The 23,995-nt window shown below is 53.1% G+C and overlaps 10 protein-coding genes across 10 annotated transcripts; 5 read left to right on the top strand and 5 right to left on the bottom strand.

Annotated features, from left to right (window-relative positions):
* Positions 1-2,624: 2,624 nt before the first annotated feature.
* RPC82 (DNA-directed RNA polymerase III subunit RPC3) lies at positions 2,625-4,782 on the top strand (the record flags this gene model as incomplete). Its single annotated transcript, XM_036634503.1, has 4 exons — positions 2,625-2,633; positions 2,685-2,747; positions 2,845-3,585; positions 3,634-4,782. 4 exons carry the CDS (start codon positions 2,625-2,627, stop codon positions 4,780-4,782), a joined length of 1,962 nt encoding a protein of 653 aa, XP_036499080.1.
* Positions 4,783-5,288: 506 nt separating this feature from the next.
* On the top strand, positions 5,289-6,593 carry GGC1 (Mitochondrial GTP/GDP carrier protein 1; the record flags this gene model as incomplete). The annotated part of the gene is made up of 7 exons (XM_036634502.1): positions 5,289-5,352; positions 5,436-5,473; positions 5,534-5,575; positions 5,649-5,896; positions 5,962-6,139; positions 6,195-6,449; positions 6,510-6,593. The coding sequence occupies 7 exons, from the start codon at positions 5,289-5,291 to the stop codon at positions 6,591-6,593; spliced, it is 909 nt and encodes a 302-aa protein (XP_036499077.1).
* Positions 6,594-6,913: 320 nt separating this feature from the next.
* Positions 6,914-9,997, bottom strand: lacE (putative beta-galactosidase E; the record flags this gene model as incomplete). The annotated part of the gene is made up of 5 exons (XM_036634501.1): positions 6,914-7,131; positions 7,198-8,968; positions 9,024-9,132; positions 9,190-9,319; positions 9,373-9,997. 5 exons carry the CDS (start codon positions 9,995-9,997, stop codon positions 6,914-6,916), a joined length of 2,853 nt encoding a protein of 950 aa, XP_036499078.1.
* Positions 9,998-10,917: 920 nt separating this feature from the next.
* vdh-1 (Vanillin dehydrogenase) lies at positions 10,918-12,235 on the bottom strand (the record flags this gene model as incomplete). The annotated part of the gene is made up of 3 exons (XM_036634500.1): positions 10,918-11,505; positions 11,565-11,958; positions 12,042-12,235. 3 exons carry the CDS (start codon positions 12,233-12,235, stop codon positions 10,918-10,920), a joined length of 1,176 nt encoding a protein of 391 aa, XP_036499075.1.
* Positions 12,236-14,030: 1,795 nt separating this feature from the next.
* On the top strand, positions 14,031-14,966 carry HNM1-4 (Choline transport protein; the record flags this gene model as incomplete). Its single annotated transcript, XM_036634499.1, has 1 exon — positions 14,031-14,966. One exon carries the CDS (start codon positions 14,031-14,033, stop codon positions 14,964-14,966), a length of 936 nt encoding a protein of 311 aa, XP_036499076.1.
* A 384-nt stretch (positions 14,967-15,350) lies between these two features.
* On the bottom strand, positions 15,351-15,815 carry CGCS363_v002649 (uncharacterized protein; the record flags this gene model as incomplete). The annotated part of the gene is made up of 1 exon (XM_036634498.1): positions 15,351-15,815. One exon carries the CDS (start codon positions 15,813-15,815, stop codon positions 15,351-15,353), a length of 465 nt encoding a protein of 154 aa, XP_036500052.1.
* Positions 15,816-16,823: 1,008 nt separating this feature from the next.
* pao (Pseudooxynicotine oxidase) lies at positions 16,824-18,438 on the top strand (the record flags this gene model as incomplete). Its single annotated transcript, XM_036634497.1, has 3 exons — positions 16,824-17,101; positions 17,176-17,799; positions 17,865-18,438. The coding sequence occupies 3 exons, from the start codon at positions 16,824-16,826 to the stop codon at positions 18,436-18,438; spliced, it is 1,476 nt and encodes a 491-aa protein (XP_036500051.1).
* Positions 18,439-18,687: 249 nt separating this feature from the next.
* Positions 18,688-20,518, bottom strand: mfs1-3 (MFS glucose transporter mfs1; the record flags this gene model as incomplete). Its single annotated transcript, XM_036634496.1, has 3 exons — positions 18,688-20,006; positions 20,060-20,345; positions 20,405-20,518. The coding sequence occupies 3 exons, from the start codon at positions 20,516-20,518 to the stop codon at positions 18,688-18,690; spliced, it is 1,719 nt and encodes a 572-aa protein (XP_036500044.1).
* A 535-nt stretch (positions 20,519-21,053) lies between these two features.
* CGCS363_v002646 (putative uridine kinase) lies at positions 21,054-21,871 on the top strand (the record flags this gene model as incomplete). The annotated part of the gene is made up of 3 exons (XM_036634495.1): positions 21,054-21,257; positions 21,320-21,636; positions 21,694-21,871. The coding sequence occupies 3 exons, from the start codon at positions 21,054-21,056 to the stop codon at positions 21,869-21,871; spliced, it is 699 nt and encodes a 232-aa protein (XP_036500043.1).
* A 30-nt stretch (positions 21,872-21,901) lies between these two features.
* Positions 21,902-23,995, bottom strand: GAL4-2 (Regulatory protein GAL4; the record flags this gene model as incomplete). The annotated part of the gene is made up of 5 exons (XM_036634494.1): positions 21,902-22,223; positions 22,297-22,775; positions 22,841-23,535; positions 23,593-23,896; positions 23,951-23,995. 5 exons carry the CDS (start codon positions 23,993-23,995, stop codon positions 21,902-21,904), a joined length of 1,845 nt encoding a protein of 614 aa, XP_036500046.1.

The raw sequence follows: 23,995 nt of genomic DNA, 5'->3' as shown, positions 1-23,995 counted from the left end.
AAAATGAAGGATTCCATCGTTAACAACATACTTTACTGTCCATCACGCTCCTGACAAGGACGCATACCGCGTAGAGTGCATCAGTCGGATGAAATTTCAGACGAGCTCATTAAATGGGGGATATGGCATAGGGGAATCAGACAAGCTAGGCAGACACAAGAAAATTCTACTACATATGTTCACAAAGGATACATTTCCCCAATCTACCGCAAATGCTTGACTGTTGATACACGGATCGTTCGACTACTGCGAGGCCAGGCCAATTTGCCCCTTACACACGAAGGCCAAGCTCCTCAGCGTACGGCAGAGCGTACAGATCACCAACCGCAGCAACACTAGCCTTGCCATCCAGAATCGTCTTCGCCGCCTAAGGAGTTTTGTTAGTCTCAAAGTCATACATATAATCAGTTGGGCTGCGGGTGTGCTTACCGCCTTGAGCTTCTCAGCCGTAACAGACTCGACGGACTTGGCGGACTCAGCAGCGTCGATAGCCTTGCCGCTGTGGACGAGGCCAGAGCCGGCGAGCAGAATGCTGCCGCTGCGCTTCTCGGTGGCCTCCAGAGCCTCGAACTTAGCCTTGGCAATAGCCTTGGTCAGGTCCTCCTTGCTGACGGTGCCCTCGGAGATGGTCTTGAGAGCCTTGACGGTCTCCTCAGCGGCCTTTCGGATGCCGGCGGCAGATCCGGAAAGCTGGACGGCCAGGAGGCCAGCATCAGAGTAGGAGAAGTTGGTGGTCGAAGTAGAGACGCCCGGGGCGGGGCCGAGAGCCTTGGAGATCAAGCTGAAACCAGGGGACCACTTGATGTTGGACTTGCCGCCGAGCAGAGCAGCGAGAACGGCGAGCTCGGGGGAGGCCTGGCCGTTGACGGCACCGGGGAAGGCGATGACCAGAGCGTTGCCGTTGGCGCTGTAGGTACGCGACTCACCACCGAAGTACTTGGTGGCAGCGGAGTTCAGGGAAAGCTTTCCGGAGGAGGCGGCGGGGACCTGCTTGAAGAACTGCTGAGCCCACTTGGAGACGTTGGCGGCGGAAGCACCGTCGGCGACCAGGGCAATGTTGGGCTTGGCGTAGGCGGCATCAGCGAAGTCGGCAACGGCGGTCTCGCTCAGGTAGGGCTTAATGGGAATCGAGGGCGTCAGGTTGAAGGGAGAGCCGAGGCCGGAGTGGAAAGCGACGGAGTGGGCGTTGTCGAGAGCCTGGGCGGCAGCGCTGACACCAGACTGCTTCAGGCGAAGGACGGGCTGGACCTCCTCGTGGAACTCGTGCGCTAGAACAGCCATTAGCCAAGGCACGTCGCATATTTACCAAGTATATCGGCCATTCTCACTGGTGAACTTGGTCTCAGAGACAACCTCGGCGAGAAGTTCCGTGAAGTAGGGAAGGTCATCGCGGAAGAAGCTGGCCTCGAGGACAAGGGCTTCGCGGGTGTGGTAAGCGGTCAATTGGCTGCCGAGGAGTTCGGATTCGCGGATAATGCGCAGTCCAGAGCGCTTTTGTGTGTTCTGTCGATCGGAAAGCATGTCAGCGCATTTTGTCTATATTGCCAAGTCCAATGACGGGTTGGAAGGGTGGTTTCCAATACATCCATACCTTGAAGGCAAAGGACTCAAGACCAGCGGCCAGACCGGGAAGAGGCTGGTATCTGGTACCGGCCTTGGCTACGATAGCCAGCTTGGTAGTAGGGCCCTGAGACTCTCTGGCAGCGACCTTGAGACCAGCAGCATCGGAGGTCTCGAAGGCGCCGGAACCAGCAGAGGCGCTGGCGAAGCGGCGACCCGAGATTGTGCGAGCACAGCTCGAGTTGCGGAGAGCCTGCTGCGCAGACCTCGCAAGAGTCGGTCTAGAAATCATTGCGGTGATGGGGTTGCCGTGAATTGGCAGTTCCGATTTGCGTGACGCTCAATTCGTCGGAGCTTCAACAGAAAGTGCCTCGTTACAATCCCGACCAATTTTCGATCCATCGAACGAGGTTAGCTACGGGTCACTCTTCTAATCACGTGATTGAAACTTGCCTTCTCCCCGACCTGCCAATGAGCGTGCGGCTGATTACCTCCGCCGACCCCACTATTATGCTTTTGACGTTGTAGATTTGCATTATGTAAGCACTGCACCCTGCGCGGCATGAGGCTGGTGAGCAGAGGGCAGCCACACAGCTCCCGTCATCTCAAAGCCAATTGACGTCTGCAATTCTTTTCTTAGGTGCAGACGAAGATCGGGTCTTACATAAGCCTCCATCGCGAGGTGTGGCACCGCACCAAAAGTACCTTGTCCGTTCCTGAGTTCTAGCCACGACTCACACCCACATCAGAGTCACCATTGGGACTCAGGCACCACCAAGCTCCATGACTGTGTCGGTGACTCGGCGCTTTCCTTCGACCTTGTCCCCCACCCCGCCTTGAGTGGCCCGCCGCTCAGAAAAAAAAAGTTCCATACTCTATTCAGTCCCTCTGTCACCCGGACGCGACACACTCTGCGACAGCAATATCAGCATTTCTCCAGCCGAGTGCTATTCCTACCACAGCACCGGCCTTGCATTATTTCAATGCCTTCTAGGTAGCCTCTATTGCAGCTCTAGGGATAGTGAGAGAATCTCTAGAGTCGATCGAACCGAACCGCATTCACAATGCTGGTGGTAAGTCCTTGCATCCCATCGCCATAATCCCGTTTCTAACCTCTTTTTAAGACAAAACACGGCGCGGAGCTTTGCGCTCACCTCGTCAACGATATATGCGGTGAGCTGCCAGCGGTAAGGATGTCCCTATGGATTTTTGCTGCGAGTGCATCAATCGCATCACTCCATTGCAATGCGTCGCAAATCGTGCTGACATGTGTTGTTCCACCAGCGAATTCTAGCCGTCCTATTCAGCAAAGGCAGATCGAACATCGCGACCCTTGTCCAATCCACCGGATTGAACCCACGTCAGCTGCGACACGGCCTTGCGGTTCTTGTGCAGCAGAGCCTTGTATATCATCAATCCGATTCCAGCAACACGAACGGCGTCTACGAAGCCAATCCCGATGGATGTTACAACCTCTGCAGAACGGGAAAGATCATCGAGATGGTCGGGATCGAGTATGGCCCCGCCGAGCAGGAGGTAGTACAGACGATCATGCAACTAGGACACGCAAGGGTATCGGATCTCGCGCAAGCTTTCGAGGCGAGAAACGGGGCAAGCATAAATGGCGAGTACACAAACGGCCATGCCAATGGAGATGGACCGAAGCCGAAGACCAATGGCCACTCGCATTCGTACGTCGATATTCACGCTATCTTGAACCGCTTGGTTGCAGCAGAGATTGTGGACCAGGTCGGGCCGAAGACGTTCAGAAATCCGGAGGACGTTTACCGGGAGATCGAGGAGGAAGTTACGAAAGCACCCCCGGGTGAGAGAACAACAGCGCGCAACAAGGAGTTGATGCAGACTGAAGTTTCGAAGCGTCTTCGAGAAGCTCGGGAAGAGAGCAAGAAGCTGAAGCGCCAAATCGGCCGAGGAGGCATGTTCCCGACCAAGCGAAGGAGACTCGCGAATGGTAAGGGAAAGAGGGAGGCGTCGGAGTACGAAGACGATGTCTCCGAGCTCGAGGTCAGTTGTCCCATTGATGTTCAGTCTGCATCTTACTGACTGAAATAGCCGCATATTGTTCTCAGAGTCAACACCGAAAAGTGTCTAGTTGAATTGCGAAACCAGCGACTCGCCCAGTACGCCGCCGATGCGTTCGGTGAAATCACCGGCCAAGTTTACCACACTGCGTTGCGTCTCTTGACACAGCAAATGTCTCGATGTCAGCTCGACCCAAGGATCGACACCGATAATGAGGGTGACGGCCCTGGCTCGAACTCACGACAAGTCACTATTACGAGTCTCGAAATACTCGACAATCTCGACGATTCCGTTGATGTTTCTCTGGGAGTTGGTAAGGCTACCCAGGATCAGATCGACTTTAGAAGCGCCGAAAAGATCAGAGCAGCACCAGGCCCACTGATGTATGATTCGGATGATTCATTTGACGAAAGCCCGAGAGCCGCGCGAGCTCCTGCTCGTGGACAGACGAACGGTACTAGGCGAGACGGTTCCGACAGCGATACTGAAGATGATGGCGAGGGTTCTAGAGAAACCAAGGTCAAATTCGAAGATGTCCCTGGCGGCAACCGACTTGATCAAATGCGGCAGCATCTACTGCTGTTGGCGGAAAGCAGACAGGGCTTCTTGCGTCACTGCGGTAGTCAAGGCCGAGGACAATGGACGGTGGACTTCAAGCCTTTGATAGAAGGTTTGAAACAAACGGAGGTGGATGCTGTTATTGAGCAGTCATTCGGAAGGCATGGACTTCGATTGACACGGATTCTCCGTGACAAGGGCAAGCTGGACGAGAAGATGCTCCCTTCGCTTGCTCTCATGAAGAAGCAAGATGTCCAGGGCAAAATGCTTGCGATGCAAATGGCTGGTTTCGTCGATGTGCAGGAAGTTCCCAAAGATGCCAGCAGGACCGCGACAAGAACAATGTTTTTCTGGTTCTTTGATATTGAGAGGATTGAGAGTCAGCTCGTCGACGATTACTACAAGACGATGCTACGATGCCTCCAAAATCTCGAGGTGCACCGATACCGCGAGCGTAACATTCTGTCTTTCGTGGAAAGACGGGACGTGAAGGGTAAAGAGGAAGAGGTCATGACTGCGGAGCACTACAACAAGTACAGCACTTTCTTGGACCTGCAGAGCAAGCTCCTCGGCCATGTCATGAGACTGGATGACCTTGTGTCTGTGTTCAGAGACTATTAGATGAGGATTTGCATCAGTACATGTATATTCAGGGTTACAGTAAGGAAAAGACGATAGATACCCCCGAAACAAAGACGAAGCATCGCCGTTCTGGCGGTCGCGATTTAGTTCCAGTGGAGATTTTCGGCTCTGGACTATCTATCTGAAGTGCAATAGTGAGGCATTCCCAGTTGTGACGAAAGTCGGCGTCGCAACGACGGGGTCGGTCGGAGCTAGGTGCGGTACCGAGAGCTGGCGTGCTAGTCCCGTCTCCACTTCCCGGCGCTCGGCGAACAGGGGTCCCTGTCCTTGCAGGGCCAAAAATTAAGCTGCGAGTTCGGGCAGTGTGGTGACCTGTGAGTAAAAATTTCCCAGCAGTCGTCGAAAACTTGTCTTGCTCCCCGCGACCCATCCTCTCCTCCTCTCGAGCGCCGTGCCAATCGACGACAAACCTCCGGAGCCTGAACATCTCCAACTAAGGATATCTTGACTCTTTCGATAACCTTTTTTGTTTATATAAATTTAAGATGTCTCCCCCTATGGCCGGAGGAAAGGAGAAGGAGTCGAACACCGCGCGACTCCTGGGTTCCGGTACGAGCACTGTTTTTGCCCTTTGCGCCCGTGTCTGCGACACAGGTGAAAGCTCGGCCGCGCTGACGAAACGATTCTCACAGGTTCCGCTGGTATTGCCGAATTGGCTGTCTTCCACCCCGTAAGTTTCTCTTCACCAAACAGAAATCATGATGGATGGGGAACTAACATGGAGCTCTAGGTCGACACCATTGCGAAGCGCTTGATGAGCAACCAGACCAAGGTACACCAGCACAACGAAGGGTCCCCGAACTGGACGTTGAGGCCGCAAAGCTGACACAAGTATCCACCTCAAGGTTTCCGGTATGGATCAGCTCAACGCCGTCATCTTCAAGGACAAGGCCTCTGCCCCGCTCGGTCGCAAGTTCGTGTCGCTTTTCCCTGGTCTGGGTTACGCCGCCGGCTACAAGGTTCTGCAAAGAATATACAAGTACGGCGGTCAGCCCGTCGCCAGGGACTTCCTGAACCAGCACTACGGAAAGGACTTTGAGAATGCCTTCGGCAAGAAGACTGGCAAGGCCATCATGCACTCCACCGCTGGCAGGTGAGTCGACAGATACCCCACCATTGCGCAATTTAAGTTTGGCGACTGACGGCCGACGGCAACAGTTTGATCGGAATTGGAGAGATCGTCCTCCTTCCCTTGGACGTCCTGAAGATCAAGAGACAGACCAACCCCGAGGCCTTCCGCGGCCGTGGTGTCCTCAAGATCGTCGCCGACGAGGGCTTCGGCCTGTACAGAGGATGGGGCTGGACTGCCGCCCGTAACGCTCCTGGCTCCTTCGCGGTATGTACAACACAAATATAGCATGGTCAAGGCACATGGCTAATTTCAACAACAGCTGTTCGGTGGTTCCGCCTTCACCAAGGAGTACATGTTCGGCCTGAGCGACTACAACAAGGCCTCGTGGTTCCAGAACTTCATCGCCTCCATCGCCGGTGCCTCCGCATCTCTCCTCGTCTCCGCTCCCCTCGATGTCATCAAGACCCGTATCCAGAACCGCAACTTCGAGAACCCCGAGACCGGCTTCAGGATCATCTCTAACATGATGAAGAACGAGGGTGCTACCGCCTTCTTCAAGGGATTGGTCCCCAAGGTAAACAGAAACTCCGTTCATGCCTGACGTGGTGCATCAGCTAATGACTTGCCTCTCTAGCTTCTCATGACTGGTCCCAAGCTGGTCTTCTCCTTCTGGCTGGCGCAGACCCTTATCCCTGCTTTCGACAACATGCTTAAATAAATAACACTAAACTACATACAAAGAGCCTTGACGAGGCACGGCGTTTGATGGATAGACGAGGAGTCTGGGGTTGAGACTGAAAAAAAAAAGGTCGGTTGCGGCAAAGACTTCAACGACAAAAGGGTTATAGACGAGAAGACAAGAGACCTGCGTCAGCGACCGCCCAAAAGAAGGTGGGTTCGCGGCCAGATAATGTACAACAATTAGGATCCGATCTGATGAAGAAGAATCACCTCTGTTTTAATAAATACAAGAATCAAAATAACGACGTCCATTGTCCCGAAGATTGTTCTTGAAGACCCCGCGCCCGGACCTGGTCATCAATAAGCCCCAGGTCTCGTCTCCCAGCCGGGCTGTTTCGTCTGGCCCGGCTTCCGATAGCCCGACTGAATGACATGGTCCGCTGAGATTTGGAAGCCCTGAAGGCGAGCTCCCGTCGCTTCAAATGCCCACAAAGTAATTGCAACCGTGTTCACGCCATTGTAGTTCAATATCCCCTCAGGAACGGGAAAGCGGGTCTGCGGGCCGAGATGGTTGACTACACATCAAGTTAGTTATCCCAGATTCCCAGAAGATGCGGATGTTGTAAAATCCATGATCTCACCGTATTCACCAAATTGATACCCGTTCACAAAGAGCTGCGCTCGGAAGATCGCCGGCTTCCCCTCGTTCGTTACGTTCTCAAACACAAAGCTAAGCGGAATATCGTACCCAGCCGGCATGTCCAAGTCAAATGTTGTCGTATAGAATTGGATGCCCGCGCTCGTGATACCCTCCAAGGGGGACGCGAACGTCCAGTTCGACGACGGTGCGCCGGGAAGATGGTACCCCTGCCGCTCCGCATATATCGCTCCCTCATTCAGGGGCCCTCGCGTCTTGTCAACGTACTCCTCGCCTCCGAAGTTTCCGGTCAACTTCCATTTGATGTCAGACTGCTGGTGTCCGGCGAGAGAGTAGTCGAGGATCCCGCGAGGCGTTTTCATCGCCTCAGAGTGAACGTAGAAGTTCATCGGCATACCCATGTGGTCAATCACCACAGTCAAGGTGTGATCGCTTCCTGCATCGAGGGGTTGAAGTTGGAATGCTTGGGTAAAGTTGGATACGTGAGGGTCCCCTTTGAACGAGCCGAGAAAGGTGCTGTCGAGCCAGACCGAATGTCCATATGCTTGCCCGCCGGAGGTGGTGATGTTGAAGAGGGACTCGGCGCCGGAAGCGATGAAGTGACCGCGGTATATGAGGGAGCCGCCGTGGTAGCCATAGTCACTGCAGTAGAGAGACGTTGGGGTTGTGAGATTTCGTGGGTTGTTGGACTCGGTCAGGGATGCTGGTGTCCAGGCGGAATCATCATAGTCGGGTTGGATCTCAGGGAGAGAGTTGATGGAATGCCATTTCAGGGAATGAAGGTCCGGGAGTGCGAGGTCTGGTGTGTGAAAGGAGATGTCGGCCTCAATGCGTCCACCAGGTCCTCGAAGAGGCACAAGGGTCTGGCCGTTGAAGGTAAGACAGGCGTTCTCGGGTACGCCGCCGAGGACCTCCAGCGTCGTGGTCTCGTTAAGGTCTCCAGTCAGATGCAGAGTGTTGTTGGAGAACGTTGCGTTGCGCACGAGATATGGTCCTCTGACGATGACAGAAGCTTCACCCTCCCTTGGCGAGACGACCCCCGTCGCCAGGTCGGGGAGATCAACAACCCAGTGCTTGTAAGCGTCGTTTCTCCAAAGAAGATGAACCTCTAGACCCTCAAAGTGTACAACTTGCCGAGATTCCTGGACTTTCCAGTGAACAAGACGCAGTCGGTCAATCTCGCAGCTTGTCACATTGACCCCGTCCTCGAATGTTGGCTCACCCAACGACGACGGTACGGCAAACTCATGTTCTTCGCCGTCTCCACCGTATAGAATCAGCAGTCTCTTATCTTGATACTTCTTCCACGTAAAGATCTCACCAGAAGAGTAAACCAGATTGACGCCACCGACGTCGTAATCCGTGACGTGGATCTTTGAGTCGCGCCCGTGGAGGGACAGCTCACCGCCCAACATTGGAATCGTCACATTGCCGTAAGTCGTGGGCACAGTGAGCTTGTAACCCGTCCTCTCGAACGTGTCGTACTGAACATGACGGAGCACATAGAATCGCGTGTCGTTGCTTGACACTGGGACGACTTGTAATTCAGGGGTGCTGACAAATTCCGTCGTCGTAGCGTTTTCGGGTACGGAAGTCAAGTAGGCCTTGGATACATGCAGCCAATGTGCCTGGAGCTTCGCCTCGCTGTACTTTTCGCGATCGATGCCGCGGTTCTCGCGGATAGAGGCGCCATGGTCATAGGAGGTGTATCCCTCTGGGTGGCCCATATTGCCCCAGTTTGTACCGCCGAATGTCTATTTGGTCTGTCAGATCCATTCTGAAGGCAATGGACTAAGGTTAATTACTTACCATGTAGAGGTTGAGGATCTTTATGGATCGACCAATGAGGTCTTTGAGGAAGACACGGGCGAAGTCTTGGTTAATCTGCGCTGCACAATTTTCGAGTCCAACGCCACCCCTGTGTCTGTTTAGCAGTGCTACCGATTGTAAAATGGCAGCGATGAGTTGGACCTACCAAGGGTCGGGTGCGCCGCCTTGGTACTCCAATATCGAGTACGGGCTACTCGGGCTTTGTTGGAGATGGTTCTGGTAGGTGTATGTAAGACTTAATGGGGTCAGAGATGTCCAGTTCGCTGGGTCACCACCTGGGAAGTAAGTCAGCTTTGTAGTCTAGTATCTCGCACATTGGCAGACTCACATCCGCCGTAAAGGGGGTATGTGTCGTGAGCATAGATATCCAATTCCCCCTCGCCAGATCCGGGTGCCCAGTTTCCCAAAGGGAAGGCGTCGTTACTGATCAGGGGTAGTTCAATACCATTTTCCCGGAACTGCTTCTTCATGAATTCCATATACTTTGGGTCGAGAACTTTATAAGACTCGGCGATGTTCGGTATGTTTGCCAAGCTGTACTCGTTCTCGGGCTGGACCAATATGACAGGGCCCCCTTTCGTGATCTGGGCTGCGGAAATGACTTCCAAAACATTGGAAACATAGGTAGAAGTAGCGTTAAGATAGTCAGGCGCCATGGATCTCAACTCGCCCTTGTTTCGTTGGAGCCAGCCAGGGAATCCGCCGCCAGACAGCTCCGAGTTGACATATGGCCCGGGCCTAGCAATGAGATAGAGCCCCGCTTCGACGGCGGCGTCTATGAAGGGCTGGAGGTCAAAGATTTCATCCATGAGAACCTCTCCAGGATGACCTTCGACCAGGGCCCAGTTGACATAGAAAGAAACTCCATTGTAACCCAGAGCTTTGATTTTTTGGAAGACGTCGAGCCATAGGCCTGGAGAGGGGAGGCGCCAAGGATGGAACTCCCCAGACATGATGATGATTCTTTCGCCATTGATGAATAGGGAGTGGTTGTCCCATGTCACTACATCTTGACTTGGGGCCGTGGTGTTTGCTCGGGTGATCAGGGCTTGGGCCCAGGGGAGCAGCAAGAGAGCAAGCCAGCTGAAGAGATGAGGCCTCATTTCAACGATATCACGGCGAAATATTGCCGACGAGGTGATAGGTGAAGAGGCTTTTGTTTCAAGAAATCATTTTTGTGGGATTGCAGATGGCGAACACTTATACTTGGGAGGTTTTACTGAGTCTTTCCCTCGCATGATGCAATTCTTCTCTTCTCTCCATGTTCCAGACGGCCATTTTTGACCGTGGATTGAAAAGCCAGGAAGAATATCCGCGTACAGCTAGCTGCTTTCATTGACCAAAGCTCAAGGTTACATTCATCATGCCGTACAATGAGAAGAGCTGGCTCCGCCTTGGTGCGCTTCTCAGAGGTCGACTGTGGGTTGTGTCTCGTCATAGTCTACCCCGAGAAGCAATGATGCCTCACTCAGCCACCAAACCGGTTCGCTTTCGCATTCACAGTTGCTCGATATTTGATTATGGTGTAAGTCTGGAGATGAAAATGCGGGGTAAAAGTGATTGGCACGGGAATTTACGAGTATATGTCGGCATTTGAAGCCATACGCGTATTCGGATACATGCTGCTTATTGACCCATGGGGTTGGCAAGCCATACAGAAGTCATTCTTTTCGGTGCAAACTTGAACGAACTCTGCCCTTGTACGCGGGCAACTCATTGCCTCATAGAAAAGGAAAGCGGTAAAAGCCTACATACGTATATTTCGCACTAAAGTCTTATACAATATACGCAGAGACCAGTTCTGCTTTGTCTTGACTCCAAACGCTAATTAGCAGTAAGAGGATGTCTTTCGTGATAGACAGCGTGAGACTGATCACTCCATCCAAGTGATAGTTTTGTAGTACATAAACTCATCCAGCCCTTGATATCCGTTGAAGCGACCAAAGCCACTCTGCTTGACTCCGCCATGAGGTAACGAATACTCATCATGAACGGTCATTGAGTTGATGTGAACCGCACCAGACTCGAGGGACTCTCCAATGCGAAATGCCGCTCCAAGGTCTCTGGTGAAGACGGACGCACTGAGGCCGTACTTTGTGTCGTTGGCAAGGCTCACTGCCTCGTCTTCGGACTTGAAGGTAAAAAGTGACACACAAGGACCGAATGATTCCGTCTGATATAATGTCATTTCCTTGTTTACATCTTTCAGCAACATCGGCGCCATTCGAGTTTCGGGCAGTCCGCCGAGCTGCTCTTTCGGCGTCATGGAGGTTGCCCCCTTCGACATCGCATCCGCAACAAGATCCCGGTTTCGACGCGCCGACGCCGCTGTGACGAGCACAGGAGTCGAGTCTTTATATCCGAAATGATCTCTGGTTGCAACAACGAGCGCCTTATGGAAGTCCTCCGCTATGGACTCGTGAACAATAATACGCTCAGTTGACATGCAAATTTGACCCGCCTAAGTTTGCCACCTCTTAGTGACCAATTCACGATTTACGTGAGGTATTGAGTACTCACATTCATGAAGGCACCTTTTGCGCAATGTAGCGCAGCGTTGTCAAGGTCTGCATCTGGCAACACGATGGCACTCGCTTTGCCTCCGAGCTCCATTAAGACAGGCTTGAGATGTCTGCCAGCCATCTCCGCAATGATGCTTCCAACTTGACTACTTCCTGTGAAGTTGACTTTCTTGACATCCGGATGACTGACTAGTTCGTCAATAATAGCTGGCGCATCCGAGGGTGCGTGAAATATGAGATTCAAGCACCCCTCAGGGAGACCAGCCTCGCGAAAGACGTCGGCAATAGCCCAGTAACATCTAGGCGACAGTTCTGCCCCCTTCAAAATGGCTGTGTTTCCTGTTGCCAAGGCAAAAAGAACGGATCTCAACCCCAAATGATATGGAGCGTTCCTAGAGACCGCCAAGTCAGCAGGGGATGGAGTCATCGAACAAAATCGACTTGCCATGGAGCGATTCCAACATTAACGCCATACGGCCTTTTGCATACCATGGCTTTCATTTCTTGGAGGTTAGATTCTGGTAGAACGCCTGAGACTGCTCCCGAAATTCTTCCGGCTGTGTCCTTGAATCCTTCGATGGCCAAGCCCAGAATGAAATCCTGATAATCTTGCCCAGCACCAATCTCATGATGCATGTAATCTCCCAGCTCATTCCTCCTTTTATCCATGATGTTCGCAGCATTGAGAAAAATATCTCGACGGTGCGATGCCTTAGTTTGAGACCAAGAAGGAAACGCATCCTGAGCACTTCGAATTGCGTCTCTGACATTTTGTTTCGTAGCACAAGTGTACGACCAGATCTTTGTCCCAGTCAAGGGGCTTGTCACATCAAATCGAGTTTGGGTTTCGATGTCCCTGCCGTCGATGATCAACGGAACATTTGTGTTTGTTGCGAAACATCGCCGACCTTCGCTCGCCAGAACCCTGCGGCTGGAGGGACTTGTCCGTGAAATTCTTCTGAGGCGTAGCATGATTGTGTGTGATCTGATGGTTCAACATACCTGGAGTAGCTGGGTCATCAGAAGAAGCATACACCCTCTATTTACTAAAGCAGCAGCATCATCAGACAATCCGACCAACGGAACTGCATTTGCATCGATTGGAAACTCATGCATGGGGTAGGATGCAGATGGCCCCACCTTCCGAGGGTCTTTCCGATGATATCAGGTTCATTCCGCTGCCGCGAATTGCATGTACACTAGTCTGACTGATGTAGCATTTCAATCGCGTGTTATTTCCGTTCTAAGATAATACAACCAGCTGCCATCTCCCGATCGTCATTCCTCCTTTCCTGCTGCGATAAGCAGGTCCAAATATCACTTCTGATAGTTTAGCAGGAGAGGAAGGCATCAATATGTAGTAAGGCATACAGCAGAGCTCAGGAGGAACGTTATCTGAGTCTTACCTTGCACCGGACTAAGGTTGATCTGATCAGGAAAGGAACTAATGTCTATGAAACTTCACAAGAAAAGCAGGGATAAGACATAACACGAGTGTTGAAGTCAATCGCCCTCTAAAGACACGCATTTCTATTTAAAGCTTGAATGGATCACTAAGCTTTAGCAAGTATCTGTCTCCGCAGATATTCTTTGGCAGCCAATTCTTGTTGCTGTGGTTTTCAGTCCAGATGACGGCAGATAAACGACATGATGGGGACAGTCTCGTCCGGGCAACCTCGCCCAGGGCACCAGAGAAGGCTACCAATATTGATGACGAACGTCTAGGCCAGCTGGGGCTCGAAAGCCAACTGAATCGCGCGTTCTCCCTCCCCTCGCTGATAGCTCTTTGTTTGTGCTTGATGGGCACTTGGGAGGGATGTTCCAGTGTCATCGCTCAGGCGTTGACAAGTGGAGGGGCACCATGCCTTCTGTACAATTAGTATGCCTTTCATCCTATCACGCTGGTTCATCTTACGCTGATATCGCTTCTAGCATCTTCACCTTTCTATGTACTATTGCAATTGGGTTATCTCTCGGTGAAATCGCATCCATCTATCCTACCGCCGGTGGTGAGTTCCGAATTACAGATGAACAATCGCAGAAGCAGTACCCCCTGACCTTCACCGCAGGACAGTACCATTGGGTAACCGCATTATATCCGGTGCGAGGGAGAAATTCAATAGCCTGGATGACCGGCTGGATCACCATCGGAGGACAGATTGTTCTAACAGCGTCCATCGCGTTTGCTTGTGGGCTGATGACCCAGGCACTCATCACCATGAACTCCCAAAGTTACAGACCTACCCGATGGCAGGCTCTTCTACTATACTGGGCATTTCTGTTCTACGGAACAGCCATGAATCTGTGGGGCAGCAAGCTTCTGCCTACTGCCAACCTCATCTCAGGCAAGTCGACGGTTTCATGACTTACTTAGACATCCATCCAACACTCTAACATCTGGCTTTGTGGAATAGGCGTACTGCATGTTGTCGGCTTTGTGGCCATTCTTGTCGTCCTTTCAGTCATGTCCGACAAGAACAGCGCTTCATTCGTCTTCACCGAGGTCTACAACGAAACCGGCTGGTCGAGCGACGGCGTTGCCTGGCTGGTCGGCTTGATCAGCACGGTATACCCATTCCTCGGATACGACGCTGCTTGCCATCTTGCTGAGGAATTGCCCGACGCTGCCCGCAACGTGCCGCTTGCGATGATTGGAAGCATCGTACTCAATGGGCTCATGGGGCTTGCGTATGCCATCATACTCCTTTTCTCCACGAGCAGACTGGAGGGTGTTCTCGCCACACCTCTTGGTTTTCCGGTGATGCAGATTTACCTGGACGCGACTCAGTCCGCGGCAGGCGCGACGACGATGTCGCTACTGCTCATTGTTCTAGCCGGAGCCGCTTGCTGCGCTGCGTTGACATCAACATCGAGAACATTATGGGCTTTCGCTCGCGATGAGGCCGTGCCTTACTCGAAACTCATCGGACGGGTGGACCAGCGGACCCAGATTCCAGCAAATGCGATCTATGTTATATTGGTATTGCAAATGCTCATTGGGTTCATCTACTTGGGCAACACTACCGCCTTCAATGCCGTGCTTTCCATGGCCATCATCGGTACATACACATCATATGCTCTTCCTATCGTCGGAATGCTTCTCAATGGCCGCAGGAAGTTGAGCGTTTCCGAGTACGGGCCTTTCAGATTGCGCGGCTGTGTTGGGCCCATTCTCAACGTGATTGCCATTGCGTTCATGGTGCTATCAATTGCTTTCAGCGCGTTCCCTAGCCAAATACCTGTCAGCTGGGAAACGATGAACTACTCAACTGGGGTCATGGTCGGGTGGTCAGTCTTCGGGGTATTGTACTACACGTTGAAGGGAAGAAAACAGTTCCGTCTCCCGATCATCTTGACACCTTTGAATGGCCAAATTCCAGGACATAGTGATAGAGTATAGGTAGAACTAAACATTGTAAGAGACTTCGTTCTTCGCACAGACAAAATCAACCAACACTGTTCAGGTAATGAGGGATGACAAGGAAAGGCAGCGGCTACCACCAGGGCAGCTCGCATAAGATACCTGCTTAAAATTTTATATGTCACATCCGTATCGGATGTGTTTCACTTCTTTTTTTCGGAGCTACACTGCTCAAAGGACATCATACTACATTTCAAATGCACTGCCGTGCCCTACATCATCCGAATTCAGCGCCTAATAGTTTCTTTCCCATATATTCATGCGGAGGCTTGAAAGATATTAAGGACTCACGAAATGCTTCAGTTCTCCGCCGCTAATTCAATCATTTAATAACTAGCGGTACTCACTTTCTGCGAAGTAAACTTACAGCCTTTGGCTTGGACCAGACCCTCGACCTCCCACGGCATAGAAAGTCATTTCCACCTTCGCCCCTCCATATAACGCTGGAACGGTGACACCTGTTTCCACCGGCGCGTGGGAGCCCATATACTTCCTCTTCATCTCTCTCCATATCCGAACCAGTTCGTCATCAATCTGAAGGGCGTAGAGCGTGATCTGGTATACGGACGTCAGACCGTTGTCGACTCCAGCGGCTCGCAGCGCCTTTTGAGCGTTAAGGAGTGTCATTTCAATCTGCTCATCAAGGCGGGGCGAGATTGAGAGATCGTCGCGGAAACCACACTGGCCGGATGTGATCACAATCGACGCGTTGGCGGGCAGACAGACCGCCTGGGAGATTCCCAGCTCGGCCCCGACGGTGGAGAGTGCTCCCGGCGGACTTGAGAATTGTACCGCCGCGGCGTTGAGATGTGGTGCGCGATCGGGCATTTCGATGTTTGTTTGATGATGCTTGTAAGTTCTCACAGTAGCTCTAGGTGGATAGAGGGACACTATAGAGAAGGCGAAGGTTGGTAACAATTGCGAGACAGGAACGTTTGCCATGTGATTAAATGGCATCTCTAGTTCCTTCCTCTCTTCCTTTGTCGACAAACAATAGTATTTTCAACTTGACTAAGCGATATTCGTGACTGAGAGCTTATTGACAAGAGGAGGAGTACTACCGGGTGCTGCTGTTACCCTAGTCTTCGACGAGGAAGACATGGGAGGTGCCTTATCGCCGGCATCGAGGAGTGAAGTGAATACCTTCCTGATACTGTAGTTTTTCACGTACGAGAGTCTCCGGCTTCCGGTCGAGTTCCGGTTGAGATTCCGTCTCCGAAAGTATCTCGTCTAGTCCCTGCGCAATGCATCGAGGTGAGCATGTTGGCTGCTGGTGGATGACCAACCGATCCAGGGGTTGGAATCCGTTCCAGTCGGGTATTTCTTACTTGAATAGACCATTTCCGCATATTTTTCCGCAGCCCAGCCAAACACACATCGCTATTTCCTTATCATCACGAATACTCTTCCTTACATTGCAAATTTGCTAATGTTCTTTGATTAGTCCATAATCCTAAGTTGTACAATGGTGGATCGGCGCTTTCGAGCCTCGTCGGCAATGAGTCCAAGGTGAGAGGCATTCCGTCGAGTTTCGGAACGCCGCCTGCCATGCCGCTCTACTTTCCATGGAATGATTAAGAGTTGAGAACGATCCACCGACTTCCGGTAGCTTGAGAGGAAGAAACCAGGTGCCGGCAACATTTTCCAAGATGGGCAACTACTTCTCACAACATGTCTAGAAGAACGGGCTGGCGAGCTGTCTGTTGACGTCGTTGTACTCCATAAGCGTTTAAATACGTTGCCAACCAAGTTGCTTTCACTGCCATGAATCGTGTCTATTTCACACATTTTCCATGTAACTGTACCCGATATAACTACATGATGTCGTTTCCCGCCATGTCACGGTCCAAGGAGGGTTATCTTTGGACCCCTGACGGCACGACTGAAGGACTACCGACAGCAGCCGTGCTGCCGAGTTCTCGTCACACCAAGCAATCTTATGACGTCGTCGTCATTGGCGGAGGCTTTGCGGGCCTCATCGCAGCCCGTGATCTGTCGAAGCAGCCAGGCATGAACGTGTTGCTACTCGAGGGGCGCGACAGGATCGGCGGACGAACCTGGACCGCATCCGTCCTCGGCGAGGAGTTTGAGATGGGCGGCACCTGGGTGCACTGGTACGTGACTAGCATCGGCATACCCCCTTTTTCTTTTGCGGATTTATGGAAGCGAAGCGACTGAGGCAGTTTAGGTGCCAACCGCACGTCTACAACGAACTCCATCGGTACGGACTTCATCGCAACCTCAAGGCTTCTGCGGGGGCTTGTTCCGACGCGAAGGCATTCTTCAAGCCTCGAAATGACACGGTCAAGCAATTGACGTCTGAGATGAACTGGGCCACGGCCGAGAGGGTGGCTGCCCTCTTCTTCGGTGTTGACGGCAACACGAGCCAAAGCCTGATGCCCTTCCCACATGAGCCCTTCCGGGAGCCCGCACCTTGGAAGCAATACGATGGTTTGACCGTGCAGGACCGGCTCGACCAGCTCGACATCACGGAAATGGAGAGGGACTATTTCAGTTCGCTCGTGAACTTGTTCGGGTGCAACTATGCCGCAGATACCTCCTTCACGGAGGTCCTCCGGTGGTACGCTTTAGGGGGACATTCGATGGCGGGAGCGTACGACCTCAGCGGTCTCTTCAAGCTCGGCAACGGGGGCATGACGTCTTTTGCTAAAGCGATCCGGGGAGAGTTCACGGGCGACCTCTTATTTGGGCAAGTCGTCACCGCGATCGAGCAGACAAGCACGGCTGTGCGAATCACCACCGAAGAGGGCCGAGTATTCAGCGCCGGCTTTGTCGTATCGACGATTCCTCTGTAAGTCAGCAGCAGCATGCCATTGCCTCAGTCTACGTCAGGCTGGGCTAATCTCTTTTCGCAAGCAACTGCCTGAGCCGAGTCGCGTTCGATCCTCCCCTGAGCCCTCTGCGGCGCGAGGCCGTCGACTGCGGCCACCAGAACAAGGGAGCCAAGGTCCACTTCCGGCTTTCCAAGATCGAGCCCGGCTGGTTTGCCACAACCGCGCCCGACAGATCGACCCCGTACCTGCTGGCGTTTTCCGACCACAACGGCACGAAGAGGACGGGGCCCGACGGGACCTACTGCCTGGCCGCGCTCCGCAGCGGAGTCTACCCCAACCTCCAGGACCACGCGAGGGTGATGGACGAGTTCAGGCACGCGGTGAAACCGGATGCGGAGATCACTGCGTACCTCAGCCACGACTGGTCGAACGACCCCATGGCTGGTGGCCAGTGGAGCTGTTGGAAGGGCGATGCGATGAGCAGATATCTGCGAGAGCTTCAGAGGCCGCATGGGAGAGTCTTCTTTGCCAGTTCAGATAGTGCGGATGGTTGGAGGGGGTTTATTGATGGTGCTATTGAGCAGGGAAAGAACGCGGCCCGCCAGGTTGCCGAGTGTCTCAGTGATGGTCGTCAACAACTCCATGCGAACCTGTAACGACATGCACTCAGGGGAGATAACTAAACAGAAAGGCTTTTGTATAGGTAAGTATAGCAGTTTGCTGGTATATGCCACCTGATATTGATTAAAGCAAAATTACTAGTTATAGCGATGGCTTGTGTAAGTCGTGGGGTTGGATTGTTGCCACGACTGCTTCTGGGTATATAAGCATATTGTGATAACTGAACATCACATATGCCCAGCTGGAGTATTGACCTTTCTTCAAGGTGAGATTACGTACATCTCTCAACCTTCGTGCTTGACGTCTGTGCCGAGCTTCTCATCCGACAACACGTCTGTCAGTCCCATGGAAGCTGCAATTTCGAGCAGCCGAGTCTTCTCCTCGTGTGCCGCTGTGTCGCCGAACACCAAGTCCATTTCTTCCAAGCTCTTTCCACGTGTCTCGGGGACGAAGAAGTATGTCATTACGAAGGCGATGAGAGCGAAAGCGGCGAAGAACAGGTAGGTACCGTAACCAATTTTTTCGAGCATGTCCGGGGTGACAAGTCCAATAATGAAGTTGCACATCCAAGTGGCGCTCGTGGTAATAGACATAGCTTTCGATCTGTTGCCAAGGTTGAAGATCTCAGAAGGCAAGACCCAGCCGATGGGTGCAAACGAGTAAGAGAAGTTGATATCGTAGATGTAGATGAAGGCAATGCCGGCCCAGCCTGCCGACTTGTTCGTGCGAAGGGACTCGCCGAACCCGCCAATGATTCCGCCCACAATGACAAGTGAAATGAAGGTACCAGCGGCCCCACACATGAGAAGAGGGCGGCGACCCACTTTGTCGATGAGGAAGAGGGCGGGCAAAGTTGAGAGCGTGTTCACGATGCCGTACACCCCCGTTGCCAACAACCCAGATGTCTTTCCAGAGAGGCCAAGCTGGGCAAACATCGTAGGGGCGTAATAGATCACGGCATTGCAACCAATGAATTGTTGAAAAAACATGATTCCTGACCCTAACCCTAGACGTCTAAATGCCGGCCATGACGATACCAGAGCTTGGTGTTGTGCGATGAAGAGTGAGAGGCCCTTTTTGCCGGGGTACCTCTCACGGTTCAGTGACTCGTCAAAGAGGACCTCGGCCTTGATTCCAAGGTATTCGGCGCGAAGAGACTCGGTATCGGGATGCAAGCCGCGTACTTTGGCCAGCGCTGCGAGGGCTTTGTCTTCCTTGTGACGCATGAGATAAAACCGCGGGGACTCTGGGAAGAAGACCATGCCGAGACCCAGAACCAGTGCTGGAAAGATCTGGAGCCCAAAAGGAACCCTCCATGAGGCAGAGGATTGACCAGTGCATCCGTCAGGTCCGACATCATTTCGGGGGTCGAACGTGGGCAGCTCTGAGGTGCCGCCGGTGTAGGGGATGTCGGGAGCACATCGGGTCCCGCCAATGTACTGGGTACCGTACTCGAGCCAGTAGCTGACGAGAATTCCGAGGGTAATGCTGAGCTGCTGCAAGACGACGAGCGTGCCGCGAATGTCAGGCACAGACAGCTCGGAGATGTACATGGGGACAATCATCGTCAGCATGCCAACAGCAAGTCCCGCAATGGCACGACCTAGGTCTTCATTAGCTATATGGATAGATCAGACAGGAAAATTCGGTACCAACCGGCAAACAGTAGCGGGACCTCGCTCGCAGCTGTCTGGAAGGCGGCGCCTAGGATGAAGATGACCACAGCAAGCTGCATCGAGCCCTTTCTGCCAAGCCAGTCGGCCAAGGGGCCATTGACGAGAGAGCCGAACCAGGCAAAAAGCAGCAAGGTCGAGACGAACCAGCCCTTGAATGTGCTGTCGATGGCAATGCGGGGGAACGTGGCCGCGAATGACTCCATGGTCATTACGCCCGACACGACGCCTTGATCATAGCCAAATAGAAGCCCACCAAGGGACGCGAACTGAAAGTTATGTCAGCACTTTTGCATTTCGGCCACAGGAGACATCTGAAGTCGCTTACCGCTGAAAGTCCAAAGACATACGGGTTTTCGCGAAGCACCCGCCAAACAGACTTTTTGGGCATCACGACGTCCGGGGTCGTGCCGCCCTCAGCAGTGATAAATTCACCTGCCATGTTTGAACGTGGAAGGCTGTAGCTGAAGAGATAGAGTGCCGGTCGATCTAAAACGAGTTGTCGAATCCGGGGAATTTTTGCGGAGAGTTTTCTGGGGTACTTATATGCAGTCCGCGAGTGAGGGGTGACTCCATCGCAGTCCCAGTTATTGTGGGTGAGCAGGTGGCTCCGGACTGCTGCAGTCCGGGCCAATGCGAGGTTGGCTTCATCCTCCGTAGACGGACGCAGATCTTGATGGATTTTGCTGGAGGCAGCGTGGGTTTACTCCACTTGTCGGCCAACAATGGTTCGGCCTATGGAACCTCTCCTCAAACCCCGGACGGCAGGAATCCGGCGTAATAGCAATGCAACATAACGATGTGCTACGATGGACTCCCACCGGCCGGTTGGGTGGGTGTCCCAGCACAATACAAGTCTCCATGACCAGATCTCCCATGCCGAAATATTTGACGCGAGAACCCAAGTTCCCATGCCATGTTTGATCGAGTGCCTGCCTCATCTTACTTTCAGGACGCTTCACCTTGAGTCCAGGGCCATGTATGAAAATCAGACGAGAACAGTTGCCAAACTGCGCGAGCGCGTAGAGAATCTCCTCGCTGAGCAGAGGCGTTCTCGGCCGGCTTGCCGCGTTTTGATTGCTTTGGCTGGCGTTCCAGGGTCGGGCAAGTCTACCATCGCGGCCACACTCCTTGACGATTTGAAGAGACACGGAGGTGACGATGTTGCAATCCTTCCAATGGTTCGTCAACCCTCCTTTCTTCTCGAATACTTTCTGTGTGCTCACCATGACGCCAATGATAGGATGGATTTCATTACCCGCGCGCCGTTCTTTCCTCCTTCGACGACCCTAATTTGGCACTCAAGCGACGTGGTGCACCATTTACCTTTGACGCACAAGGCTTCTTGAAGCTTATACGGCGACTGAAGACGGTGCCGGTGACGACATGTGATGAGCCACAGATCGTGATTAGCGCTCCCAGCTTCGACCATGCAGTGAAGGATCCCCTTCCAGACGCCATCGCCATCTCGTCTCGGACGAAGGTGGTCATAATCGAAGGCAACTATACGCTCCTCGACGAGAATCCATGGAACAGCATTGCCGATCTCGTGGACGACAGGTAGGCTCTCCCTCGCTGGCAGGTTGCTGGCGCAGTTCATACTGATTTGCAATGTAGGTGGTTTGTCGACGTGCCGACAGACGTGGCACGACAACGGCTCGCGTCCCGGCATTTGAGTGCTGGTATTGAGAAAACGATGGAACGGGCCCTTTTACGTGTAGACGAGAACGACGTACCGAATGGCGATCATATCCGCTCCAATCTGATTGAGCCTACAATCCGCATTCTGAACTAGGCACTGTCTGCCAGATAAACGCCCTATTCTCTACAATTCCAGATTTTCGGGTCCGGGCCAGCCCAGAAAGCTGAAAAAGTCGTCGGTTGGTTCGGCTGGCCACGTGGAGAAGTTCATCGACCAGGAGTCTGGATCAACGGTTGGCAAGTCGTCTGACCCAGTGAAATACCCGGGCATTAGGATTTCGTCGAGGATGGCGGCACAGCGAGCGGCAAGCTGGTCCTTGGCAAAGACATGACGAAAGATATGGCGAACTGTGTCGAGATGGACTTGCCACTGGGGCGCATCGGGCGACTCCGGGTCAACGATCATGACGAGTGCAACCACCAGGGACGCATGGAACAAGAAGAAACTGTAATACACAAGCATCAGAACTGTCTCACGATCAAGATTACACTGCGGTTTCGTGACAGAGAGTGACTTACATTGAATACCACGTAACCAGCCTAGTGATGTCCCCGTGTTTGGTGTAGTGGTCGATGGATGCGATTGATGCGCTGGCGGCATGAACGGCGACGCTTCTGCACCGTTCATCAGACGAGCTGAAAGTAATTTGAGTGTTCCCTCTGCTCTTGCTGACAGCTTGCTGCAGCACTAGAGGTCGGAAAAGAATGATTTTAAGATTCCAAAACCGCCACCAGAGCCGTGACTTGGTGAATAGAAAGAAGGGCCCGGCGGAGGGCCCGTCATAATCCAAGTGGAAATACGCGGGTAGCGACTCGGACCACTTGCTCAGGGTTGCATCCATGGAGAGCGCGCTCTCGGGAGATATGCCCGAGGACGATAGCAATCGATTCGAAATGAAGTTGGAGTGGACGTGGAGGTGGCTCTGCATCTTCAGACCAGAGTACAGCGTCGGCTCGTCAACTTCCACGGGCACTTCCGTCGTCCTGCTTGTCAGGCTCTGTATAGAATGTCAGAAGCAGAAGCGCACGCAGCCCGCGCCGTCATCTCACCAGGGGCACATACCACATCGTGAATGTTAAGTACTGGTCGAACATCCATAGCTTCTGTGTCTGGAAGCAGAATCGGCCTCCCAAAGGTGGTTGAGGCGCCGCTGTCAAATATGTAGAGACCCCACCATACTCGCCGACGCATCTCCCGCTGCAACTTATTGATGCGCCAGCCTGGCAGCTCTCGGTGAAGGCCCAAGCTGAGCGACATGCGAGTGGCGAGCCCTAAGAAATTAGAGCCTGTATTGGGTTTGTTCCGTTTCTGGCTGAGGTTGCTCAGAAGAACGAGAGCCTGCACGAACTCGAGGTTGGCGCTTTCGAACAAAGACTCGTCTTCGCCGAAGGATAGGGCATGGTGGTAGAGATCATCATCCAGCTCGCCCTGGGGGTCGTCGAGGCACCAAGCGCCCAGTGCAAGTATGGTGTGGAGCAGCATGAGCCATGACCGCCGTTGCGGCCGCGGAATGACCTCGTGGAGCTGAGCCCTGAAGGTAGGCTCGTGGACAAACGGATACGCGCGGTGGTATATGGAGAAATAGCTTTCGATGAGCCGATCGATAACCTGCCTGGAGGCGATCACCTCGGACAGCTGGGAGGAGGGCGCAATAGCGCTGAAGCGTTCGTCTGCCCTGGGCGTGTTTTCGAGAAGCGGTTTCGTGTGCCCAGTCAAAGCCAACAGCGAGCGGAGGAAAAACACGCCTGCGGTTGAGCCTGAATCTGCGTTAGCCCTACTGCACAACCCACGCTCGCTCATTGGGCCTTACTCACCTAGGTATCCTGCGCCTCTGGGCTCGACAGAGAGTGATGCCATTCCATCCGCGAGAGCATTGATATCTTCTTGCCAATCAAAGCCATCAGACTCATCCGGCATGGCTTCCGTCATGGCGTTACCATCGCCGCTGGATGTCGTTGTGTTTGGCAGTGGGGAGTGTGGTGCCGGCGGCTCAGGGGCGTCTCGCCTGCGGCTTTCTGCAGAAAGGGCTCGATCAATGTCGACATCTGGAAGCATTTGCTTGAAGACATGCTCTAAGCTTGCGAGACGGCTCTCCACGCTCGTCAAGTAACTTGAAATCTGGTGTTAGCGAGCCAGCCAGGGCCAGAAAGGGATGGGATGGCAGAGGCTCACGCGCGAGTGAGAGGCGATCGTTGGACTCTTCCGCTGTAATGACAT

The sequence above is a fragment of the Colletotrichum siamense genome (assembly GCF_013390195.1).
Source record: "Colletotrichum siamense strain Cg363 chromosome Unknown KSG_Cg363_contig02, whole genome shotgun sequence".
In the NCBI taxonomy this organism is placed as follows: Eukaryota; Fungi; Ascomycota; class Sordariomycetes; order Glomerellales; family Glomerellaceae; genus Colletotrichum; species Colletotrichum siamense.
The sequence above is the reverse complement of the archived record's forward strand: the minus strand, read 5'-3'. Positions and strand labels throughout refer to the sequence as shown.